Source organism: Camelus ferus, chromosome 24 (assembly GCF_009834535.1).
Source record: "Camelus ferus isolate YT-003-E chromosome 24, BCGSAC_Cfer_1.0, whole genome shotgun sequence".
NCBI lineage: Eukaryota > Metazoa > Chordata > Mammalia > Artiodactyla > Camelidae > Camelus > Camelus ferus.
The window spans coordinates 3702023-3728821 of record NC_045719.1 but is presented as its reverse complement, the minus strand read 5'-3'; the positions used below and the strand labels follow the sequence as shown (position 1 = coordinate 3728821).

The following is a 26799-nucleotide window of genomic DNA, read 5'->3' as shown; positions in this document are numbered from 1 at the left end:
TCTCTGCCTGTATTCATAGTCTCTCTTATTTCCTTCAGTGCTTTTATCATCCCCTTTTTGAAGACTATCAAAGTGTATTTCAGTTATCGTTCTTTTAAGGGGACTTCTCTTATTTTAATTAGGTTACCCTGCTGTTTCATTTTACTACCTCTCTAGCACTATGGATTATGGAGTATCAGTTATCTACTGTGGTGTTGAAGGGCTTTTTTTTTTTTTTATTAAAGAGGATGCATTCCTGTGTAGACTGTGCCTCTAATAATTTGTGAGGTCGTCTTTAGTGTGGGTGGTTGCTATGTCTTTCTTTGGTGTGTGTTGGCTGTTACCCCTTTGATTGGGGGTGTGGTCTGTGTTGTGATGATCAGAGCCTGCCCTGGTTGGTGAGCGGGGCCTTTTTTTTTTTTTATTTCTCTGGTGATGGTTGTTTTTCTCCCTTTTTATTTCTTACTTTGTTAGTGTCCTCTCTTTTCTTCTTGGTGAGCCAGAGGTTTGTCAATTTTGTTTACTCTTTCAAAATACCAGGTCTCGGTTTGATTGATTTTTTCTGTTTTTTTTTAATCTCTATTTTATTTATTTCCTCCATGATCTTTATTATTTCCTTCCTTTTGCTGACTTTAGGCTTTTTTGTTCTTTATCTAATTCTTTTAGGTGTAGGTTAGGTTGTTTGAGATTTTTCTTGTTTTTTGAGGAATGTCTGTTAGGATTATCTATTTTTAAATATTAACTGAACCTTTTCTCCATTCCTTGAAAGTGGATAATTGGAAGTTTGGACCTAGATATTTCTGTTTCTCAACTCCTTGGTCTCTGACACGAGGGGGAGGCTGGGGACTCTATCGAGATTAAGCACTTACCTTGCCATTAACAAGCTCTAATCCAATGGCGTCCACTTTGGTGCTGCTGATTCCCAAGAGGACACCATTTTCTGAGGAGGTGCGAAACTCCAGCGTGATGTTCAGATCTGACTGCACTTTGTAGCCTTCTTTGACTAGAACAAGCAAGGAAGCCCCCAAGTTAGTTGTGGGGCCTGGCCCAGCCCAGGAAGGTCCAGGCTCAGAAAGGCCAAGGGCTGGCGGGCTGTTTGGGCTTTGGGGCTTCTGAATGAGGTTCAAGAGACCTGGCTCCACTTTGGGAATGACTAACAAGTCACTTCCACCCGCTGCGCCTCAGCTCGCACATCTGTAAGATGAAGCCATGCTTTTAAAGAAGACACAGTCAGCTGGGCGAAACCTGAGCAAAGCTGAAGCAGGAACAGTCTCTCATCTAGAGCCACACAGGTAAAAAAGTCAAAAGGGATTTGAGCCATGTAATCCCTTCATCGTCTACCCAGGAACAGTGCACTTTATTTTCCCAGTAGCTACTTACTGGTTTTGTCATCTTTTGCTGAGTACATTAGAGTCCCGCTGGGCTTTTTTTTTTTAAGTGGTGTTTTAATTGAATTTTTCATTCAGGTGTTTAAAAAAAAAGTGACATAATAGGGGATATTAGCAATAGGAGGTAGTTGTTACTACACCTAGGGCCGAGGGAAAAATGGGAGAAGCTGGTGTTACTAGAGTTTGGAAGCACACAGTGAAGGAGAGAATCCTGCTAGCGTTTCCCCTCCCCACTCCCATCCCTAGCCTTCCACTGGAGCCTCCCTGGAAGCCCCAGGGCAAAGAAGCCCAGAAATTAGTTCCCTCTGATACAAAGCAGAACAGGAGCCTGGAGCATGACTCTGAGTGCAAACAGTAAGTTAACCAGCAAATGAAGCTTCTAAAAAGGGGAGAGAATGTAAGATATGTTACAAGGGTTAGATCTAAGTCTTGAGGAGTTTAAAGCATTTTAGAGATTTAAATTACCCTACGTATAACTGATTAATATTTCAACAATCTAAATGAAGTTAACTTCTTCATCAAATTTGACTTTCATTTGGCTGACTGGTTTAGACATTTTATGTTCCGGATTTTTAATGCAAAGGCCTTTATTACCTTGGACAGTGAGAGCATGCATGCCTTGCATAAATTTGGGGAAAGTACAGATGAAACCAGCACTGCACGTTGCCCTCTGTCAGGAGCAGCACCACTCCTGGTGGGAGGCAGCTATCTGGATACCACAGGTCAGCAGGCTTTTCCACTAGAAGCTGAGAAATCAGAATACGCTGGAATAGTTAAGGAAATGTGGTCTTACTGCAACTAACTAGTTCAGTGGGTCCTGTCCTATCATATAGTTCTTGGATCCATATCATCTCAGAGTGCAGGTGAATTCCCAAGATTTCTTTCCAGCTTGTTGATAATACATACCAAGGGCTGCATATCCACTTCCTTCAAAGAAAGTTCCTTTCTGAGCTGCGGCATAGCACCTGCTGACTGCAAATGCGGACTCTGCATTGTCCTTGCCCAGCTGTTTGCCATTTACTGTCACCTCCCCAATGCAAGCAGGGATGCTGTGGGTGACCTAAGCCAAGTGACATGAGAGTAGATGAGGGTGAGAACACCAAGATGGGAAAGCACAAATTTTTCCTAACCTTCAACAAAACATTAAAATACTATCAGTTTTAAAATCTAATTGTCACAATACTTCACTGTCTAACTTAAACCTATTATAATGCAGTAAAAGAGTTTTTCTATTATAATCTACAAATAAAAATTTGCTGGAGTTTCCTGAATTGTAATAGGGTTAAGTGACTGTGGAAAAGGAAATGTAAATCTTCATTAAGTAACAGGCAGGAAGGCTAGTCAGGCTTCAAGGAGAAAACCCAACACATGATTTAGGGACATGGTTTGAAAGGTTTGCCTCTTGCAGCCAAGCCCCAGGCCCAAACAAACAGGATAATTTAAACACAAACATAAATATATTCCAAAACCACAATAAAGGCAAAATGGGCCCATGGAGAAAATGCTGCTTACATTCCCAATGTTCCTGGCCCTGTACTCAGAGGGAAGGCCTCCTAGGTACAGCCTTCCTTCCACATCCAGCGTGGTAGCATCTCCCACCGTGGTTACCATGGCAGACTCCTGGTTGTCAACCATCATGAAGCCCTTCTTTTTAAAGTACTCTGTCTTGACCTAGAGCAAAATGGAAACATGCATACTTTCTAAGGAATGTGAGAAAACTAACAGATGTTGGTTTGCAACATCTGTTCACTATAGCAGTAATAACCTGAGTGAAATCTTAAAGGATGGCTCAGGTTTTCACAGTTGGTTTGAGAGGAGGCTGAGCCTGGAGCTGGCACAGGTGAAGTGGCTCCGAAGAACATGCTCCGAGTCCTGGTTCTAAGAACACAAATGCTGCAATGTCAGCTTCAGCCAATTCTTACCACTCGTGGGCTTGATTTACTTCTAGTCAGATCGAGAATGTTTTTGGTACCTTTCATTCATTCTACCAGTGTTTGCTGAGTGCCTGCTAGGTGTCGGGCACTGAGCAAGCGAGGCCCTGGGGATATTTCAGGAAGCAGAAAAGGTCCCTGCCTGCAAGGAGGCAGATACCAGACGCAAAGCAAGCTAGGAATCAAGGGAGTAATCCCACTTCCTTGGAGTGGAGCAGACACAAGGGACAGGCGGAAGGAAACTTGGAATGAGCAATCACAAGTTTCCTGAGAGCGCACCGTGTGCCACTGGCCGTCACTGAGCAGAGCAGGGTGCGAGACCTTGGTCCGGCCCTTCCCAAGGTCAAACATGAAGTGGAGGCGGCCCTCGTGCAGCTGGAGAGCAGCGTAATCCACCTGGTTCTGGTGAGCCATGTAGTAAATCAGGCCACTGGAGGTGAATGTTCGGATTCTTAGCTGAACCGAGAGCCTGGAGGGAAACAAGAGCTCAGCCCGCAGAAAGGAATATGCTTTCACTTTTACTCTTTAAAATAACCTCAAAGAAAGAACCCATTAATTGTTCAACATTTATATTTAACATCTCAGGTCATTCATCCCTTCCTTCACTTATCTGTCTGTTCATTCAACTCATGGTAATACAGACGTCCATCTGCCAGGAACTAGTCTAGGAACAGAGGGTCAAGCAGTAAACAGAGGAAGGCCCTTCCCCAGTGAAACTAATACTAGAGACATGTCAGAGTTAAAGTTGGGTCACGGAGGGACCATTGGTTTTGTTACATAGTCAGGGAGGCAACTCTGAAAGATGGTATTTCTGAGACCCAAATGAAAGGCAGGACCTAGCCTCACAAGACTCCACAGTAAAGCCCTGCACTTTGTTTTCAGACAGTACAGAGTATGTGAAAACAAGGGCTTGAGTGTGGTGGTCAGCCAGGAATCCCCACAGGGGCCACACGTCAGGATGGAGGGAAGGTGTCCTTCCGCAGAAGGAAGGGCAGTGTCACTAAGGTGCACAGAGATGGGGACAGGGGAGCATGGCTCCATCCTTGAGGATGCAGGGGCCTGGGAGGCAGTATTTGGATTTTACTGTAAGGAAGGTGGGAGGTCACAGGAGGGTTTTAAGAAGGAGGGGTGTGCATGGCTGGATTTATATCTATAAAAGGACCTCTGATGTGAAGAACGAATCAGACAGGGCCAGGCTGCTAGCAGGAGTCCACAGAGGCCAGGCGGTGGCTCAGACCAGGGTGACTGGCGGAGTCGGGGCGGAAAGCGGAGGAGGTGAACTAAATACAAGAAGCGTTTTGGACAAAGCAGCAGCAGGACTTGCTGAAGGACTGAATTTGGAGAGTGAAGGGAACAACAACAAAAAAAAAGCTCTAGTAGGTTTGGGCTGATGCTGCCGAGGGCCCTGCAGAGATGGCACCGTGGACTTGGCCGCAGCAGGTCTCAGATGGCTGGCGAGGAGGGAGGAGAGGCGGACTGGGTGGAAAGGGGACAGAGTGGAAGGTAAGGAAAGGCAGACAGCCACGTGAGGCAACCCTTTCAAGAAGTCTTACTGTGCAGCAGAGCCGGGGTGCTGGGTGGGGTGGGGTTGGAGTCTCCTGGGAGTTTCTGTTTTAAAAGCTAGGAACTCCTAGACAGGAAGTAGGCACAGCAGTCACAAAGATTCTGGGCCCTCGCTCCGCGGAGTCTGAGCCTGTGCCTCAGCTTCCTAGTCTATAAAATGAAGAGAACACCTTCCTCACAGGGTATTTATGAGGACTAAGTTGGGGTGTGTGTGTAAAGTCCTGAGACAGTCTCTGGCACAAGTGTTCGCTCCTCTTACCCTCACTGATAGTGATGGGGGCTGGTGGTGATTCTTCCGGTGTGCTGATGGGGATTGTGTGTGAAAGAGGGAGAAATAGATGCTGCCCAGGTTCTGGAGAGGAGAGAGGTGATGGCTCCGGAGGGCAAGCAAGGGGGAAGACAAGGAGGAGACAAGAAGGAAGGAAGAGGGTTGGGGACAAAGGCGGGAGCTCTTTTTGGTGCTGGACAGATGAATAGGCTCGCTCTTCTCAAGGATGCAAGTCAGCATCTGGGCATGAAGGGAGGATGGGGTTGCAAAGAGTTTTGAGATAAGAGGAGAAGCTATTAAAAAATGTGACCATATTAGAGAAGTGTATTGGCTCCCTATACATTCAGAGTTTGGAGGCTCCATCTGAAGTCTGTGGCCACAGCATTAAAGTCAAACCAGGTAGGAAAGAGATGCAGTTCCGCAGCCCTGACCACCAGATCAAGTTCTGGCATAAATTAGGCCCAGTGTGGGTTATACCTGGGTCCTGATGGAAGAGATGAGAGGGTTAAGGGGGGTTACAAAGGAACACCTGTGATAATGGCATCAGGACTACCTGGTTAAGGGGATACATTGTGTGGTGGGAGCTAGAGACAGGGGCGATGATGGTGAGAGAGCACAGGGGCTTAGAGGTCTTGATGCAGTTGAGGATCTGCTGGAGGAGGAAGAGGTCGGTTAATAGGATGCTTAAAGTAGAGATGGTGGAGGTGGCATGGATACTCCTAAGTACACAAGGGTATGACTATGGGGAGAGGGTGGCTGGGGAGGAGGGAGGAAAAGACCTCTGACAGATCGGAGCCAGGGGACCTCGAAGATCAGGTGTTGGGTAGTTGCTGAACTCATGGGGAAAGATGGCAGGAGATGCAAAGAAAAGACATTGAGCCAGGATCTGTGGTGGGGCAGTGATCTCAGAGGACCTCTTGTGGTGCAGAGCTGAAGGCATCAGCTGCAGAGGCTAGAGAGTCCCAGGAGGAGACAGGGCTGTGGAGCCCTGAGGCGCATTGGCCATGAGATCCCTGGGATGTGAGCCTGCTTGACTGAAGGAAGAAGGGCACCTGGGACAGGCAGGTATGAGGGCCAGAGGGAACATGCGGAGTGGTATGGGTGTGGACCAGGAATTTTGGAAGGCACAGTGAAAGAGTCTGGGTAGACAGTTTCATCAGATCAGTGAATGCTGACTGTAGACTGGGGTTCAAGGTCCAGGTGATAGATCCAGGGGCCTTGGGATTCCAGAAGGAAGAGTGATTTTAGAGACCTACGTGCTTTCCTACATGCACACAGAGAGGCAGCAACCAGCCAACATCAAGAGGGGGGCTGAACCCCGGGAACCCCCCCCTCCCCCTTAACCACGTTTTATCATCTGATCTGCACAGAAGCTGCATTCCTCTCTGCCTTCTCCCTGCTGCCATTTGGTGGGAAGTTGAACATTTCATAATAAAACACGAAAAGCTTCTTCTGGAAAAGACCCATTGCTGAAAAATACCTCCTGGATTCACCTAGCAACGAGACGCCACATGAGGACTTAAGAGCAATGCCTACCTCCTTCTGACAGCCAGCTGATTAAAGGGCAGCACGAAGTGGCTGCCTTCTGTGAGGCCAAACTGGTGGGCGTTGGGGACGTACTCCGGGGCTCTGTCCACGGCACACAGTCCCTGTAAGACATGCACATGGCTCTCAGCCACCCACGGCCAGGACCCCCGCTAACAGAGCCACATTTTTCCATGAAGAAGACATCTCAGAAGCAATTGTGTCAGAGCACCTACAACGAAACATGTTTGTAGTGATGTCACCTTTTTTGGCTTTTTCAGCAATTTACTCGACATCCCATTCTCTCTCTGAGAAAGCAATTAGAGCTTTTGTTTTCCACCTCAGTCCCACTCAAGGTCACCTAAATTCCCATGAATTTTCATCTGGCCTAAGGAGCAGAGGCCTTGCTCTGCCCTCTGTCCCCCTGAAACCCTCACTCTGGGAAGGGCCTGAGGATGTCTGCGGCTTCAGGAGCAGCTAGAGCACTAACACCAGGAAACTAAATGCCCACAGGTGACGGGCTGAGCTGGCTCCTCCTGGACAGGAGCAAGGTGCAGCCAGGAGGAGCTGGGCTGGAGGGGCGGGTCACCTGACTCCAGACAACATGAGGCCTCAGACCCAGTTTTCCAGCTTGAGTGGACAGATGCTACCAAGACAAGGGTCCTGAACTCAAAGATGGGTCCTGCTTGGAAGGTGCTGCTTTTGCGTGACTATGCCATAAATATCTAAATAATTGGAGGGCACACTTTCAACCAAGAAAACAAAGAGATCAGAAAAAGGGGAAAAAAACTGAAAATTAACAATGTCTGCTGTTAAAATTATTTGGTCAACACTGGCCTTTTCTAGATGAATTAAATTTTTTTTCAAAGCAACAATGATATGCACAATGGCTTACATAAATACTCAATCTCACGTCTCTATAAATCCACAGTGATAATCTTTATAGAGACTTTGTCCCAAAGTTTGCTGTATGGCAGCCATGAGGCGCCCGAGCATTGCAGCGAGCAGTCGGGATGCTGTGCCATGCCCCTGCAAGGTGTCTCTGCCCCACTTCTCATCACAGTGATGAGCCCGAGACTCTTCCCAGGCTCCTCTGGAAAGTGGTTTCCAGCTGGTTCTCCCAGCCAAGGGAAGGCAGTGCTAGGAGGCTGGAGGTTGAATGGGAGAAGCCAAGTGTTTCTCCCTCCCTCCTGCCCCCCTGGCAGGGCCTGTCTTCCCTGTGCTCCAGTGCCCACCTGGAGACCCTCTCTGCTCAGACCCTGGGCAGCCCGGCTCCTGGGCCAGGTAGCAGCCCTCTCCCCCCGCATCATGGCTCCAGTGTGCTCCTGCAGCTTGCCCGACACCTTTCTAATGGGGCCCCCATTTTCTTTTCCTCTGGGTGGTGCTCCTTTTTTCCTCCTGGACCTGAATTATATAGTTAGAGCAAGCCTTTCTTACTGGACTTGGTAAAGGCTGGGGCTCTGGCGGGAGTTCACCATCCTCTTCATGAAGAACCAGCTTCGGCCTTTCTGAGAGCAAGCAGGTGTCCAAGTCCACTTGCTCATAGCCAGTGGCACTAGTGAAATCCAAAAGTCTAGGTGCAAAGTGTTTCCAAAATTAATGAAGATATTACAGGCCAACACATGAACCAAGGTTATTTGATTATTGAAAATATAAAATCCATTAAAAATATTAATACTTTCAGAGTAACCAAATTGACCATCTACTACAGTAACTAGAAGTCCTTATAATCCTACCTTATGTAATCTCCTGATTCTTCTGCCTGAAATGGTAGCCCCCGACCCCCCCTCCTTCAGCCCCCAGCCCATCCCGTGTCCACCTGGCCATTCCCAAATGTCCCTCAGGAGTCAGCTCAGATGCTGTCACCTCCTCCCACAGCCTTGGTCAGGTTGCCTCAGGGCGAGATTCCGGCTCTGGCTCTCAGTGCTGCACAGTGGCCTCAGTGGAACACTGACTTCTTTCTCAGAGGTTTCCCTTTGTCAGGAAGTCACGAACTACGCTTGTCCTAAGTCCCTTTATTCTACAACATGTCCCCTGTCCGTCCCTTGTTGGCATTTTCTGAGGATGTGGCTGTGAATAGCACATAGACATTTCTGCCCTGTCAGATTCCCAGCCTCAAGGCTTTCAGGAGCAGAAGATGCTTAATTAATAAACAGACAACTGGATGAATAAATGCATCAACTGCACAGATAACTGAGCCAAGGCTCTGGCATCATCATTGTGTTGAAACCCAAGATGATGTTCTATTTTTTTAAATGTCAAGGACTCCTAAGAGGTTCCTGTACAAAGGACACTACGACTGTAAAACATCTAAGTCCTTGCTCAAGGTCACAGGCGAGAGGGGGGATCCTCAATCTCCTGACACTTGACTCACGTCCAGTTTCTCCTGTGCAGATCCTGCTCCCGCGACCCCAGGTCAGAGCACAGCTTGTCTGCCCCAGCATGCTGACCACAGGCAGAGGGGGAGTGAGGAAATAAATGTCCGTGGGCACGTGTGCTGCCCTTCCTTGTGGTCAGCTCCACATGGGAGTTTTTGGAAGATACAATTATTTCAGGAGAAGCCACTAAAAACCTGAAGCTGCAAGTAGCCTAGTAAAGTCTCCTTTAAAGCAGTGAGCTCAAGACAGAAAGAATCATAAAGTGCATCTTGAACCATAAAATTAGGTTGCAGATTGGTGTCAGTACTTGGCATTAGGAGAGCAGGAAGGGCAGAACCACACCGAGAGCACAGGCACACTTACTCCATGTTCCAGATCAGGTTTCGGATGCAGCCATGGAATGAGCTTCTCATCTTGAGCATGGGGGTCCCCTCGCCTGCTGGAACCCCCCCGATGTAGAGGTTGGACACGTTTATTGTCCTGCCTTCTGCTGCTGGGCCCAACTTCATTTCTACAGGAGTTGTCTCATCCAGTTGTACAGTGATAATTCTAAAAGGTTAAAGGAGAAAATAAGTTTTTAAATGTAAGGAAACACTAACTGTCCGCTTTATTATGTAATTCCAGTGAATTCTTGCTGAATAATAAAGAGGTTCCTGAAGATAAAATTTAACATGACATTTAACGTGTGTGTGAATAAAAAGGTGATTCATGAAAATTAAAACTTAGGCTGAACATTCTCCAAAAGTGAATGGAATGTGATTAAGTATTATTGAGTTCAACTGCTTTTTGGAGAGTATCTTTTACTTCTTTACCTGACAAAATACCCATGTGTGCTTTTTAAAACAGTTGGTCTGTAGGTTTAGAAGGAAATATATAGGAATGTTGAGATAATACTATTTACTATTTCACTGTTTACACTTTACTGTTAACTATGCTATTTACTGTTTCACCATTCGTTATTTTATATATATATATGTAAAATATAAACATCCATCACTATATGTATATTACTATATATAGTATTAGTAAATAGTATACATATTTATATATAGTGTGTATATATAGTATATAGCATAGTATATATATATATACACTATTTACTAATATTATAATACTATTTGACACGGAATTATTCCAACAAAAATAAAATTTATGCTGGGCCCAGAAAATGGCAGGGTTAAGATTGTTCATTCATGAAAATTCTGCAAATATTGCAAAGCAGATTTCCAAGGAGGTGTCTACCAAGCTTCTAGAATTGTCTTGGAACTACAAAAACCGAATGCTAATGACATCATACTAATTATGCCAGTCATCTCACTGCAGAGAGCACCAAACAAGCCTCCTACTGGGGCGCCTTCATACCTCCCTCTCCTTATCAAGGAGATGGAATGCTCTTGGCCGTCACCGAACGTGCCCGTGGGGGCATGCAGGAGAGCTCTTCTCAGGCTGGTTCCGTCCCCAGGATTAACATGCATTTCAATGTGGCCTTCAATTAGCATGATGGAAAGGAAGGGCTGGGAAGACTGCACAGAGAATTCCCATAGAAAAGACATTACTGTGTGATTTAAAGTAGTATCATCTTATGAAGTTCATGTGGGAATATTAGCACCAAGGAAGCAATTTCTTAAGAATATCACCACCTAATATGACTGTTTTAACCTTTGTATGTTACTTTCTAATCTGCTTTATATAGAGTTTACATTCTGCATTATTGCTACTGTCACTACCCATATCAAAGGTTTCCATTCCTAGACAGTCTTCATACTTACTATATATTGCTGCATTCTGTACTAACAACTAGTCACACTGTAAGTCACTGATCTATTTCTCTTTTCCCCCAGTTTTGTTCAGATGTAATTGACATATAACATTGTATTAGTTTTGGGTATACAACATAACCATTGTACATTTATAAATACTGCAAAATGATCACCACAATAAGTTTAGCAAACATCCATCACCTCACATAGTTAGGCAAGATTTTTTTCCTTGTGATGAGAACTTCTAAGATTCTCTTACTCTCAGCATCTTTCAAAAATACAATATGGTATTGTTACTATAGTCATCAGGCTATACATTACACCCCCAGAACTTATCTCACAACTGGAAATTTGTACCTTTTGATCCCCTTCACCCACTTCCCTCCCATCTCCCCGCCCCTGCTCTGGCAACCACCAGTCTGTTCTGTTTCTATGAGTTTGATTTTTTTAAGATTCCACATATAAATGAGATCATACAGTATTTGTCTTTCTCTGTTTGACTTGTTTCACTTAACATAATAATACCTTCAAGGTTCATACATGTTGTTGCAAATGGTAGGAATGCCTTCTCTTTTATGGCTGAATAATATTCCACTGTATATCTTCTTTATTCATTTGTCTATTGATAGACATTCAGTTTGTTTCCATGTCTTGACCACTGTAAATAATGTTGCAATAAACAGAAGGGTGCAGGTATCTCCTCAAGATAGTGATTTCATTTCTTTCAAATATACACCCAGAAGTGGAGCTGTTGGATCATATAGTTCTGTTTTTAATTTTTTGAGAAACCTCCATACTGTTTTCCATAGTGGCTGCACCAATTTACATCCTACCCACAGAACACAGGGGTCCTCTTTCCTTATCCTCATGAGCACTTGTTATTTCTCGTCTTTTTGATGGCAGTCATGCTCCCTGGTGTGAGGTAGGATCTCATTGTGGGATCTAGTCCTTCATTGTTAAAAATTTAGGTCGTTTCTAATTTTTATTACCACACATAGTGAACATTTTATTTCTTTTGCCTGTGAAATTGTTTCTAAGATTTCTAAACATGGGATTAAAGAGTTGAAGGTTTGAAAATGTTTAAAGCTCCTAATACTTTTTGCTATCCTGAGAGAGGTCCACCGGCAGAATTGAAATGGGAGTGTTTCACACAGCCTTGCCAGCACTGGATTACACTGTTCCTTTTTGCTGACTTAGTAGCAGATGCTGATTTACTGGAGGTCCTCTTAAGATTGACAGAGGAAAACAGTTGATGGTTCCTCAAGAATTTAAATGGAGAATTCCCATATGACCCAGCAATTCCACACCGAGGTATAATACCCAAAAGAACTGAAAACAGGTGCTCCAACAGATCCTCGTATGCAGATGTTCACAGCAACATTATGCATGACAGTCAGAACGTAGAAACAACCCCAAATGTCCACAAATTACGCTGTGTATACTGTGCAGTATCATTCGGCGGTGAAAAAGGACAGACTATGCATGCTACGGTGTGGATGGGCCTTGAAAACATGCTATGTGAAAGACACAAAAGATCACATGTATGAGTCCGTTTATATGAGATACACAGAATCGGTAAAGTCACTCCTAGATAGAGAAAGAAGACTGGTGGTCGCAGGGGTTGGGGAAAGTGGCGGTGGGGGGAGTGACTGCTTAACGGGCAGAGGCTTTCACTGTGGGTGAAGGAAATGTTTTGGAACTAAGTAGAGAAGGTGGCCTCACAACATTGGAAAGCACTAAATGCCACTGAAAATTTCACTTAAAATTTACACAACATGAGAGTAACCTGTTTTATCTCAACTTGAAAAAAATACTGGTGGAGCCAGTAAACCAAGCTGCCGTTGGTAGACCTCTATAGAGTCTGCAGGTTGGTGTTCCAGGCCAGGCTCTGCAATAGCAGCTGCATGGCCTTGTGCAGCAGGTTCACCAGGCTCCCTGAAGCCCTTTCTCCCTCAGCAGAATGGAGGAAGGCACCTTCACCCTGAAGTGTGGCTGTGACACCACACGGCAGTGTCTGTAAAGCATCTTGCACAGCAGAGAGTAGTGCTCTGAATTGCAGCTGCGTGGCTTGTACTTCATTAAGACCACTGTATGTAGCCATCTGTACATCTTACAGTAATGTAATATATAACGTTTGAGCAGAGAAAAGGGTCAGTATCACTATGCTGTTAGAATTAGAAGCAGACAGCAAGTGTTCTTAGTAGCTGGACAAGAAAGATGGACAAAGATGATTCATAAGGGAAGGACACTCAGCAGTAATTATTAAAAATGCACACCCATAAACAATGAGGCACACAGCTAGAGTAAATGCTACAACTAGGTCATCTTCCATCCAGCGTTTCCTGAAGCCATTTCCTTCCTGAGCTCCTGGTTCCCGAGCCTTTGAGCCACTTACCCCAGGGGCCTGCCGACGGCCCTGCTTCTCCCCATGCTGGCCCAGGGCAGCCAGGATGATGCCGCTGCTGTTCTTGGTGGCGAATGTTGCCAACAGTTCCGACTCTGGTGACAAAGACTTGGGTGGCAATTCCATGTAGCCGCCTTTCAAGAAGCTAACGCTTCGGACAGGCTGGTCACAAAGGAAACGAGAAAGCAAGTAAGTAAAATGGTCTCCCACACCGGAGGCTGCGGTCGTTTCCCCGCCGTCTCTTGTCTGTTCACCCCCCACCCTATTTTGGAACCTGTTACCTTATTATGTTGGTTAATCAGTGAGCATTTGTAGAAACTCATCCCAGTATTAATAAAACACTTCCCACCTCCAGTGTACAGCCTTTTCTCACTCCATAGGAATTTCTGAGTAAATCAAAGGTCGATCTGGATATTTCCAGGTTTTTGATACAGCCCACATAGCTTTTGCTGGTGACACCTTTCCTATACAGAAGGACATGAGAACAGCAACAACATTTGGATTTTGTTCCAGTTTTGAAAGAAGAAATAAAAACAGACCTATAAATAAGGAAGATCTCTTTCCATGTGTCACTGCAGAAGTGTCTAGGCCTCTAAGAAGGAGTTCTCTATGCTGAGAACTTCAGGTCGAACAAGTGCTCTCCTTACCAAATTTAGTGAGCCTGACCACCTAGATGGCTACCGAGATAAAAGTGTCTTTAATATTTTAAGGGCAACTATTATAGTCATTACAATTGAAATATACTCACTAAAACACAGGCCAATTATGAGAAAGACAGTGCACTGCCATAAGAAAATTATAGCACATCAATTATATAATCTAGTTTCCACATAAAGCAGACATTCACTTCCCATGAGGACTAGTGTGGGCAGGGTTATTTCCTAGGATCACATGACAAGAGGAGTCATCTTGTCCACACCACTTCGTCCTGAAGGAACGAACTGCATTTAGTGAAGTCTGCGAGTATCCACAACCCTGTTTCTTTGATTCTAAGTCAATATAATATTTTTCTCAACAGAATATGCCACACTGCTGGCTGAGGTGAGGCTGTAATGTGGTCAGGCTCCCATTTTTGAATTATGGAGATCACTGAACATCTGGTTACACCCTGAAGCATCAGCTAGTGACAGGAGAACTTTGCAGGAATATGGTTTCCTGCTAGAGGCGCATCTCTTTTTTCTGTGTTCAGCAATGAGCTGTGGACCATTAAGAAACTACATGATTTAGGGCAAATTTCAACCTTTCTGAATCTCAGTTTTTTCCACTGTAAGTGAGGAGTCTGGCCTTGATGCCCAAGACCCTTCTATCATGAAAGTCTGTCATCTGAGAGGTCTTCCTAGACGAGGGAGTCTGTCCTTTTCCCCAGGCTCTGCACCGCATGCCACTGCGGTGAGGCACAGACAGGCGAGACACAGCCTGTAACTCCAGGCGTGTCCCCGATGCCGCCATGTCAGGGAATGACATCTGGAATCGGGGACTAGGAGGCAGGCTTCCAGTCCTGGCTCTGCCTTGGCGGAGGGTTGAGACCTGGGCAGCTCTCCTGAAGTTCAGGTGAGCTCCTTTCCAAGACCGAGGTGGTGACTGGTTATAAACCACACTCCTCAGAACTCCCAGAATTCCTGGCAGAGCAGGGGGTACATCAGGAAGTGGGTTCTGGACTACTCAACCTCTAGTTACTGGAGTGGCTGCACTTCTGTTTATGAACTCAGCTTGAAGGTGAGGTATTGCTACAAACCTGCATTTGAAAACCACTGGGCTGAGTGACTCAGTCTGGACGCTTGGTGACCTCCCCCCCCCCCCCCCCCCCCCGGAGGCTACGTGGCCTTGACTGCTGGCCATGTGTGCTTTTTTCTTTTTTTTTAATGGTGTGAAAGAAACCTAGAGCTTAATTTGTCCCCAATCCAGAATTACAAAACTGAGGACAATCAACCACAGAAAGTCTTTGTAAATTATTAAAGTCCCAAAGCTGAACGTGAACATGCATCTCTCCTCTGTCTTTCCTCCAGCTTGCTGGTGCTGGTCTCTCAGCTTTCACATACAAATCAGTCATTCCAGTCACATGAAGAGGGAATCCAGGTAAGTCTGTACAAAGCACCAGTTTTGTTTTTTTTTTCTGCCAAAGAGATGATACTACTCTGGAATGTCTGGACAGGAGAATGATGTGTGATGGAAAGTGGGGTCTCCACACAGTGCACAGTAGCAATTTTTAGATGTTCTAAGGGCAATAAATAGAAAATCATAAATTTTACTGCAAAAGGCTTTCTTTACGGCCCAGTTATATGGCATGTTACTCAGAACAGAATGTTGTGGGTTAAACTGTGTCCTCCCACAACGCGCTGAAGTCCCTCCCCAGTACCAGGGAGTGTGACCTTGTTTGGAGGTAGGGTCTCTGCAGTTGTTACCAAGTTAAGATGAGGTCGTCAGGGTGGGTCCTGATGCAGTGTGACTTGTGTCCTTACAGAAAGGGGAAACTGGGACACAGACAGACACACAGACGGAGGGAGGACGGTGTGTCCACACGGACACACCGCCATCTACAAGCTGAGCAGCGCCTGCAGCTGCCAGAAGCTTGGAGACAAGCATGGGACAGATTCTTTCTCACAGCCCTCTGAAGGAAGCAGCTTAGTGGACACTGACTTTGGAACTGTAGCCTCCAGAGCTGTGAGAGAACACATTTCTGATGTTTAAACTGCCTGGTTTGTGGGACCTTGTTATGGAAACTACGACGGTTTGTAATTAGGGGCATGGAAAGCCCGCAGTGTGGTATCCTACCTCACAACTCTTGACCTAGGTAATCCACCCACGTAAATTGGATCCTTATCGAGACGATTGAGGTCAGAAGATGCTCCTGGAGTCTCCCCTTGCTTGGTTTCTTTATAGCCAAGGTTCTGTGCGTCAGTAACTGCTAGGAGTCCTAGAGGAGATGGAAGGAATAGTTAAGAAAGTGAAAATCACTTTCTGCAGTAGAAAACACAGACTTCTGCTAACAGAGCTCAGTTACAAAGACATAATCTTTTACATTCTGCAAATTTGACCAGGGAGTGCTCTTAACTGTTAAAGGACAAATGAAAATCTCTGTACAAAAGTCAGTAAATCCAGAATACACGTGCTAAATGGTAGCAGGGTGTGTGTGAAAGAAAATAGACTCAATTTGATCCCTGATTCCACTGTAGCATTTAAGGTTAAGTAATGCCCTTGGAAACCACAGACACACAGAATTACAACATTCCTCCAGCAAGATGTGAATTCTGGTCCTTGGTATTCCAAAGAAAAGAGTGGCTTCTGATTAGAATATCATTCAAGAATACCCAGCAAGCTAAAGTAAAAAAAGACTGCTGACTCTGGAAAAGATTTCTGTTCCTATGAGGGCAGTGGACATTCTGTGCATCCGTCTGTGCACTTACCTTGCTTTCTGTTTCGCTGGAAGGCAATTTTGTACCAGGTTCCATTATTATAGCGTCTGTCTGTAATAAGAGCGAGAGGCCCCGAACCCAGGTCAACGGTAACTCTAACTCTGCCTTGAATCAGCTCGAGGGATAAAAAGTCTTTCTGTAAAGAAGAGAAAATAGTTGTCCATTGTTATCACAAGATTCCCTTTCTCCAAGTCAGGGATAGCGGAAACCTCCTACAGTCAGACTGAGAGAACGTGATCTGGCCCAGCAGTCAGAGGCCTATGCTCTGAAGTTACATGTGTCCACAGAGGCTTGCTGGAATAGTACTTAGACATACATGAGATAAACTCACAGTTAACAAAATCTACAGTGCAGTAAGACAAGTGGGATCTCTGTATCTTTTTCATTTAAGACTGAGAAATGGGCCAGTCGTAGAAATAAAACTCGAAGACTGAGAAAAAGCACCAGCACATAAGAATAAGAACGTGAACTTCCAGGGATAGGATTCAGATAAGGCCACATGGTTAGAGTAAGTAAAACAAAACATCTTACTTCAGCTCAAAACTTAATAACAAATGTTTAATTGATACCTATAATAACAGGAAGGCTGTTTTCTACTTGAAGTTCTTCTGTATTTTCCAGAGGTCTTCAATGAATTTGTATTAATATAATAAATAATTTAACATGGGGAAATAGTGTGGCATACGTTTGTATGTATTATGTTAGGATATGCGCATAAATTCACTAAGCATAAATATCCCCACAGTAACCCAACTGTACGTACACCGCAGGGCCCAGTGCCCCGCAGAGATTCTTACGGTGCCATCTGAAGCCAGGTAGAGAAGCAGCCCATTCGGTGAAAAGGTGCTGAAAAGCATAATTATCTGAGTCACAGTAGCCCGGAGCATCTTCTCCACGACAGAGTGCCCGCTCCCATCAAAGTGGAAGGACGCGTCTTCATTCTGGGGGCTGCAAGCAGAGCAGGGGAAATACAGGCCATTCTCAGGAAGGCAGTTAAGGAGAACACATGGTGTATTTACCGAGTTCTCCCTCACAGCAGCCGTGGTGGAGCGGCCATTTCCATCATTTGATAACAAGTGTTAAGTCATAATGTCTGAAAACACGCTCCCTGTGAGATTGCGCAAGGCAAGCACCCAGTTGCTTTACAAGGAAAAGAAAGGTAACGTAGCCAGTGTAAACTTCATTAGAAAGACATTTCCTCAAAAGACGGATCACTACTATGAATGCTTCCACTTAGCAGCCAGGTTTTGTTTGTTCAAATTTCCTTTAACGTGACTTTGAGGTTCCTTAATAGCTAGCTTCTTTATTGTCCTTTCTTACTTCCAGTGCTTTCAGAATAATTTTTATATTGGTATTTATCACCTTCTGCTGGTTTTAACTAATACATCAGCTAAGCTGGACGAATGATGGAAAACAAATATATACCAATGCAACAGGAGGATCATTTTACAAAAAGATAATTAACAAACAGTCTGTAAGATGAGCTTACAACACAGGTATGTACTGTGGACCCCAGCACTTCTCAGGTAAGTGTTTTCCAGTTTTCCCCACACCTCAAAAGGCTGACTTGATTTTCTCTTCAAGTACAAAGTAACTTCATCTGGAACATTATGTTTAAAAAGTACTTTTCTGGAATACCATAGGCCTTGAAAATGAAACTTGGATTTTAGGGGGGTATTATGCATTTGTACTTTTCCCAGTTGAACATGTAATAACCAGACTCTGTGCCAAATCTCTAAGCAGAGACAGAATAACCCAAAAATGAAATTTTTTCCACTAACAAAACAAAACAAAATATAGCAGTGCTTTGTAAAACCTGAGGTTTCAAATTTATAGCTTCCTCTAGGCCTGCTTTTTCTAAAAATTTCTGTCTTGAGATCTCTTATAAGGAAGTATAACTTAAATGCACTCTGCATACACAAACTAGGGCCTAATTCTCCATTATTTAATTCTTAAATCCTTGGCCTCCTAGAAGCTTGCCCCCATTGCTCTCTCTCTTGGCTGACCAGTTTCACGTGGCTGAGGACTCAGACTCTAGAACGAGACTGCTGGGGTTCAAATCCCATCTCTCCAACTTACTAGCTGTGTGACCTCGGAAAAGTTACCTAACCTCTCTGTGCTTCATTCCCTTCATCTATAAGATAAGGACAGAGATAGAACCTCTCTGGAAAGTCTGTACTTGATTTAATACATGTAAAGTTCTTTAAACAGTGCCTGGGGCACAGCAAATGTGCACTCCGTTTTTGCGTGGATTATTCTGCTGCACTCAGAGGTCCTCAGTAGGGTCTCATTATCCTACTAAAACCTGAGCCTCAAAGATTAAATTTCTTGTCCAAGAACACAACCAAGAAAATGATGAAGCCAGGTTTCAAACAGAATTCCAGAAATCTGTTTTGTCCCACTGTACATGCCCCTCCCCCCCCGAGCTCATGAGTTTTCTGTTCTCAGGAACGTGGGATGTTTGCTTCCCTACTTCAGCAGGGCCTGCCCTAGTGAGATGGCCACCGAGGGGGATGAATGCAAATAACGCAACGACTGAAGGCAGTTCTCCTGAGAAGGCTCACATCCCCAGGGTCAGCGACATATTACTGGGGCTTGTCCCCTTGCGGATCAGGCTCCCCTTCTATAACATGAGGCCCACGTGCTTGCTTCTCCAGTCAGCCCAGATACCTTTGTCCAGCTGGGCCACAGGAAGGCAGCTCCAGGCCCCTGCCTGAGTAAGAGGTCAGGACGAATGACAGCAGGGTCCACCACAGCACCTCACGGATGGCTCCCCTCTAGTGCCCAGCAGTTACAGGGGGAGCCCTGCAGTCGGCAGGCCTGGCAGATGCCGTCCCTCCCAGCTCTCATTCCCATGACTCTAGACGGCTCTGATCTAAGCTCTCACCACGAGAATGGGGATAATTTGTACTAAAGTACCCATTTGGCTCCATGCAACCCTCTACCAAAAAAAGCTACTTCCAGGATTAACCCCTCCTCTCCATGGCAACCTTCATCTTTCAGTCAAACATCTGAAATGGGTAGACATCTGGTTGGAGGGCAGTTCTCAAGGAGAACAAATCCTGTGTCTACACAGAAAACTGACTTTTTTGTTCCAACAAAAGAGAAAAGCCAGCCCTGGGCATGTATCCAGAGGGAACCTTAATTCAAAAAGATACATAACACCCCAGTATTCACAGCAGCACTATTTACATTAGCCAAGAAATGGAAACAACCTAAATGTCCATTGACAGATGACTGGATAAAGAAGCTGTGGCTTATTTATACAGTGGAATACTATTCAGCCATAAAAAAGAAAAGATAATGCCATTTGCAGCAACATGGATGGACCTGGAGGTCATCATTCTAAGTGAGCCAGAAAGAGAAAGAAAAATGCCATGTGATATCACTTATATATGGAATCTAAAAAAAAAAAAAGACAAACTTATCTATAAAATAAACAGACTCACAGACATAGAAAACAAACTTACAGTCACCCAAGGGGGAGGGGGGGTGGGGAGGGATAAATTGGGAGTTTGAGATTTGCAGATGCTAATATATATAAAACAGATAACAAGTTCATACTGTATAGCACAGAGGACTATATTCAGTATCTTGTAGTAACTTATGGTGAAAAAGAATATGAAAACGAATATATGTATGTTCATGTATGACTGAAGCATTGTGCTGCACACCAGAAATTGACACATTGTAAACTGACTATACTTCAATTAAAAAAAAAAATATATATATATATATAAATTTAAAAAAAAAAAGATAAGAGCCAGCAATCACTGAGTTCACTCACTACTGCAATTTGAGGTCAGTGATCTTAGAATAACCCTGAAAACGACTGATGAAAATCGGGGATGTCATAACTGCTGAAGTAGGGGGACATTTTCCATATGAGAAATACTCAGTATCTGTTACAACTTTCTACAAGACTGACGGTCTGGGGTCAGTCCAGGGGTTGCAGCATTTTTCATGTTAGTTACTTAACTGCGGGGAAGACTTCCTTCCATGCTAGCAAAAGTGACCAAGCAGAAAGCCTCAATGCACATGCTCCCTCTCCCCAAGTTCCAGAGCCGTGGATACTCCACGTGGAAGTATCACTTCTGATTGATTATATTTGCCAATTATAAAACCTTAGTTTACATAATTACTGTCAAGACAATAATGCTGAGACATCTTCCTTAAAAGCAGTGGACTATCACTGCAGAGAGATCAGAGGTGAACACTGGTGCAGTGTTTCAAATTTAGCAAGTATTTTCATATACCTCATGTTACATGTTCATCATTATAGTTGTGGGGTGTGTGTAAGACAAGCATGATTACTGTTTTCCTTTTCTGGAAGAAAAAATAAGCCTTTGTGAGGTGTAGTGACTTACAATTCAAAGTTGTCACCAAGAGATTTGGTGGGAGACCTGGGCCAGGAGCCTGAGAAACTTAAGACTGCAAACCTAGTATTCTTTTTGGTCCTAAGGCTCCAATAACCAAGCTTCTGTTCATGACTTTTAAAGCAAGCTAAGGAAGGAGAGTGGCAAATAAAAGGTTTAAACTACAAAATCCCAAGCTGTGGGCCATATGAGAAAACAGACTTGACTGTTTGGTGAAAATGAACGAGTTTCTAAATGGAGTGAGAATTGCTTTTAACTGACCTTGTCCCAGCTCACTGTTAATTACAGGTATGTGTCTGGCCAGAGCGGCCCACCAGGCGGGAGCCATCACAGCAGGTGGCACGTTGCTCTGACGGCAGAGGCGGCCTATTGTCTTAAATACCAAAGTGCTAGAGACCAGGTCTTGTATGCACAGGGGTGCGGTTATTTTATTAGAAAGTAATCAAGGGGGCACTGTGTTTGCTGAGATTACATTATTAAACGCCTTCTATTTTGCATTTTGTTTCTAGAATGATAGAACTTGGGAATAAGAAAGTACTTACCTATAAAAACTGACAGCACAGACAAAACCCCTCATCCTCGGAGGTGTTTTCAACACAAAGATACATGGTGACTTACCCTAGGCTTAGTTGTGGCTCTTCGAGACAGAAGTTTGAAAAGGTATCTGATGCTTGTCAGTTTTATGATCCATGATTAAAACACACAGTACAAGACACAGCAAAAAGAGTACTTCTTTTTAAGGGTTAAAAGTGATATGCATGTTTCTGTTGGTAAGTGGGCTCCGTGGTATCCTTGGCAGTAAGATGCCCGACATCACAGACTATCCGTCCTCCACGTGCCCGTAAGTTCCTTGCACGGTTCTCAGAGACTAACACAATAGCCTAGACTCCTGCGCTCCTCGCGGGGCACGTTACCTTCCAAAGCAGCCGTGGCACTTCCCCTCCCTCTCAATGTAGTTCCACAGGCCAATCGACTGTCCATTCAAGAGAGCGTCTCCCATGCAGCCTTTAAAGTGAGTAACCTTCACAGCAGGAGACTTCTAAGGTAAACAGAAACACAGTGCACATAGATTTGGTGAAGAGGAATACGTTCTTTAAGTGCACAGAACTCCTCCTTGGGAGCCCAAATCTAATGGATCCAAAATTTTGAGAAAACAACATCCAGAAAAATAGCCAGTTTGTAATCACTGGACTTCCTTTCAGTTGAGAACTGGAATCACGCAATGATGACAGCAGGACAAGACCTCAGAGGTGTCTCAGTCACTAAGGTGACTGGAGAGAAGGCCCTGTGACAAGTGAGCAAGCAGACACCCAGGGGACGCGGGCAGCGCTGAGGGCCTGGCAGGACCTGAGACCCTGTCTCATTTCGGAGCACTGAGCCAAGCCCAGGGGACTCAGCGTTACTGGGTGAGAGGATACCTGGTCTAATAAAATGTATGTCTTCCACTAGAGAACAGAGATAAAGGAAGTTTTCAGAAATTGATGTGGAATACTGAATTTCCTCTCTTATTATTGGGGAAAAAAACCCAAATAGGAAAATGAACCATTGGCTTCTTTTCCATTTATACTATCAAGCATGAGCCTTTAAAAACCAGCGTAACTCTGCAGATGAACTGTGATTAAGCAAAATAACAGAAACAGGAAAATCTTGAGCTGCCTAGAGTATCTTCAAAAATTTAAACATACTCGTTTTATATATTGGTGAGATCAGCGATGAGTCCTGTTTGGATGAAAGTTCAGGTTACCTTGATCTGTCCTCCAAGCCCTCCAACAAACATTAGTGTTGAATTGTTTATATCCAGAACATTAGCTGTTCCAGGGGATTTACTTGTTTTTGGTGGTGGCTTCTGAGATGCACTCATTTCCTTTACACTCAATGAACCAATGTTTCCAAATCTAAGGGTCACAAAGAATTGCAAAAAAAAAAAGCACTTTCAGAATTGCAAGTCAGTCCATGTACACACACGTCTGTTTCACACGCAGCCTCCATCTGCTTCTCCCCTCGTCCCCAGCTGGTCTCCCTGCTTCCAGTCTTGCCCATCCAACCCGTAGTGTACAGTCCAAAATCTCATGGAATATTCTTTCTAAAACATAAATTCCATCATGTTACCTCCTTGCTTAAAATAGTTACAGATAATGGACTAAATGTACTTGGAACAGTCTACTGCCCTTACTACTGCCCCATTTTTAAAAATAACCAAGTAAAAATCAGAAATTCCCAACACATCAACGAGGAACTGTAATATTACAGAAAAGTGAAAAGAAAGATATACCTAAAGCTGCTCAGTAGTAGCTGCCTCTGGAGAGGAGCTCTGAAAGGAAGAATTCTGCCTTGTGCCTGAATTGGGAGAAAATGCACCTCGCACCGGTACCCACACCTCCCGACCTCTCCTACTTGTACCACGGCTGACACGTGGCACCTGTGCTGTGCGGCCCTGGACTCCCCTCCACCGGGAGAAAACCCTGACCTGGGCTGGCTGCCTTAGACTTAGACCTAACATTCAAAACATAACAAACTTTTAACTTTCTTCTAATTTTTGGTTTTGGTAACAAAGTTTATTCTTTTGTTAATAATGAAAAAAAAAAGCTTATTTCTGTAGTTAATCTAAACCAGGTATTCCTTCACAATAATCTGACTTCCCAGAAATTCAAACACAGTTTTATGATGTTACAAACGTGTAATTACGTATAAGATGCAGTTTGAGAGAGAGAGAGATGCCCAGAGAAAACGTTCTCTGCTACCTGGTCACATAGATGCTGTGCCATTTGCTGTCATCAATTGGGAAGTCTGGAAATTCCAAGCGTGTTGACCCGGAGCCCAAATCCCAGAGGAAGGCCACTTTCCCTCGCCGCATCTCCACTGCCAGGAAATCAGACTGGGGTGTGGGGTACGAGTTGGGATGAGTTCACGTGCCAGACTGTTTGCAGGACTACCAAAACACTTTAAAGAATAAGTTCTTACAACATTTTCTCTATTAAAAAAAAAAAAAAAAGCAAAACCCCCAAAAACGATCTTCCTTTGTCTTTAAATGCTCCCCTCCCTGGAGCTGGAGGGTGACCCAGAGTACTGAAATGGTGGCCACCGTCGGCCATCAGTGCCCTGCCGCCCTTGACCAGCATGGCCTTGCATGAGGCCTCCCATGAAGTTCAGAGCTCTGCGGGGGTCACCAGCCTCTACCCGGGTCGTGAGGGAAGGCAGGCTGGGGGAAGCTGGACAGCTGTGATATGCCCCTCAGGGTGCGCGCCTCCACGCCTGGCAACAGCCACCAAGATGAACTTCACGGACCCAAAGCGAAACTCCGTGACTTCAGGGGTCACAGAAGACATTATGGAAAGTTCTGCTCTCACAGTTCACAGTTAAGATGGCAGAAGGGGGCGCCTTCCATAAACGTCGCTTTCCTCCTAGCAGGCACTGTTTTGTAGTTTGTTTACTTGTAATCTAATATTACCAGTTTAGCAAAAGATTAGTTCCCTTAGAAGAATTAGTGATTTCACAAAGTCCTTTTTTTTTTTTTTAACCTAAAAAGTACCAATTCAGAAAATACACCCCCAACCCTAGGAGACTCGGCATCGCCCCTGCGCGTCACACTCACGCCGCTGCTGCTCCCCAGGTAGAAGAGGAGGTTGTCGGGCTCGCCTGTCTTCACGTTTAGTGTTAAAATGTTATAGTTGGTGGAAGAAATCTGAGGCTGGTAGGCCCGGATACAGTCTCTGTCTGCAGACACCGCAACTTTGATCTGCAGGAGGAAAAGAGAAGGGTCTGTAAGTCCCTAAAAATCACGTAGGGAGACGCACTGGCGGCACGCTGGAGTCCCCAAGTGCTGCTTGCTCTGGGTCCTCACCGTCGTATGCAGGTTCCTCTGCACAATACGTGGTGCTGTGTGTCTCATAAAGTGAAAATCAGATGGCGATGAAACTTACTTGGTAAGGTATTTTAATGTGGAAAAGTCAGTCTTGGAGTTTTAGAAGATTATTTTATGTTGAAAACTCTTGTGTGGGATTTAATTCCTTCTAGACAAGGAGCTTATCCAAAGCACCTTGGAATCTTCACCTGACACACAGGATATTTGGTGATCATTCGTGGGATTAATGCAGGGCTAATCCACTTACTCATTCAGCAAACATTTACAGAGCAGTTATTTCCCGTACATAGCTTCCTGATAAGATTCCTTCTATTAACCTTCAAGATTGTAAGTTTATATTAACCAGAGCACTTGGAACCAAGTTTATTTGGTGACTGGAACTAAAACGATGGAAACCAGAGCTTTTGTAAACCTACAGCCTTTTACCCAAAGTGAGGTCACTTGGGGATCGAAGAATCCAGAGCTCCTTTTTCTTGGCTAGAAGCTGCAGGGGGATAAACATGAGACCAGAGGTCACTTTTACTGTCTGTAGGTCCCCAGGAGCACGACAGACAATGATCTCTCAAGTCTCAGCCCCCTGAAACGCCTCTCCTTTGGAGCATGGCCAGGGCCACTGGCCGAGCACAGCCGGGAAGTCTCTCAAGGCTGTGCTCCTCGGGGTGTCGAGTGTTTTATGCAGTTAGTGACCTGGATTTGTGCAACATTCACGTGTATATACAGGCTGTTTTGTCAGAATCCTAAAGGTGAGGCCCACACTGCACAGACGTTCTGAAGAGTACTTGGATTATTAAAACCAAGTTGATAAAATGATGTCAACTCACCGTGATGTTAGCACTTGGACTGTGTTCTGCCCATCTAGCCAATCCGTGTGGCTCTATGAATCTATATATCTAGGCTACAGTGATCAGTTGCCATAAAGACACAGAGATCTCTGTGCTAACAACATTCTGAAATATGTGAACAAAAGCAGAAATGAAAGAAAATGAGACTAATTAAATATACCTAAATGCACTTAAGTATCTAGAACGCGAGGCTTTAAGTACACCGGAGACAGGGCTGTGAGGAATCTGGGACAACTGAGAGCTGGTCAGTAGAAGTGTGACAGAGTATCTGTCCTGGAGGCCTCTGGGACTTGCAGTTACGGGAGCCTCGGCTGGGCTGGGGGCGAGGGGGCTTCCTGAGGGTCGCGGGGCCCCACACTCACAGAAGCCGCTTGCTTCCGGGCCTGGCTGATGAGCAGTTTGATTTCAGACAGGTTTCTGCCCAGGTTCTCTTCTAGCCTCTTCAAAGGCTTCAGCCGATCAAATAGAAGGTTGGCTTGTGTTTCCACATCTTTGACTTTTCTTCCTGCTAACAAAGCTAGAATAGGAAGTGGCGAGAAAGTAGGCGGGAGGGAGGAAACAAGAGAATGAACTGTTACTAATGCCCAGGGTTAAATAGAATACCCTCATAATCAAATCCTTGAAACTTCGGTCAGTACATGAAAAATGCACCAGCACAAGGCATCGCCCAAGGCCCGTGTCTTTATAAATGCAGATCCAGATGTTGGTGCATTTTTATTCTTTGAAACTGCTGTTTGTGCACAGGGCATCCTGCGCCCCTCGGCCAGCTCAAACCGCACGAGGCCGACTTTCCAAATGGGAAGGGAGACCACGACCTACTAGTCACTGAGGAGTCGCGGAGAAGGTCGTCAGTTTCTCGTAACGTGGCGTTAACCCTGGACAGGTCGGTCGACGTATTCAGCAGCTTCTGGCTCAGCCCCGCGATGTTCTGGAGCGTGCTCGTAGCGCTCTGATTTGCAGATGCGGCCAGCTCTTTGATTTTGGTTCCTTTGTCTCTGATACCTGAGATGCATTTATATGCGAGCATGCGCTCCCGTGGTTATACACACGGAAAACCATAAAACCAAAGCAAATGTCCTTTTACACAGAAACATGTTACAGAATTTCTTAT

The 26799-nt window shown here is 44.9% G+C and overlaps 1 protein-coding gene across 5 annotated transcripts in view; it reads right to left on the bottom strand.

Annotated features, from left to right (window-relative positions):
- LAMA1 (laminin subunit alpha 1) overlaps positions 1–26799 on the bottom strand; it is a 125546-nt gene that overhangs the window by 4598 nt on the left and 94149 nt on the right. For 3 of the 5 annotated variants that reach the window (XM_032467501.1, XM_032467503.1, XM_032467502.1), the window contains 19 exons: positions 26508–26690; positions 26051–26205; positions 24577–24720; positions 23726–23859; positions 22729–22879; positions 21899–22023; positions 17406–17556; positions 16600–16744; positions 15968–16109; positions 13545–13659; positions 13187–13357; positions 10394–10554; positions 9395–9580; positions 8091–8226; positions 6666–6778; positions 3578–3767; positions 2880–3038; positions 2274–2427; positions 849–982 (listed from right to left, as the gene is read on the bottom strand). In XM_032467501.1, coding sequence (XP_032323392.1) covers positions 849–982; positions 2274–2427; positions 2880–3038; positions 3578–3767; positions 6666–6778; positions 8091–8226; positions 9395–9580; positions 10394–10554; positions 13187–13357; positions 13545–13659; positions 15968–16109; positions 16600–16744; positions 17406–17556; positions 21899–22023; positions 22729–22879; positions 23726–23859; positions 24577–24720; positions 26051–26205; positions 26508–26690 — 2849 coding nt within the window. The other 2 variants (XM_032467504.1, XM_032467505.1) reach the window with 2 other exon arrangements.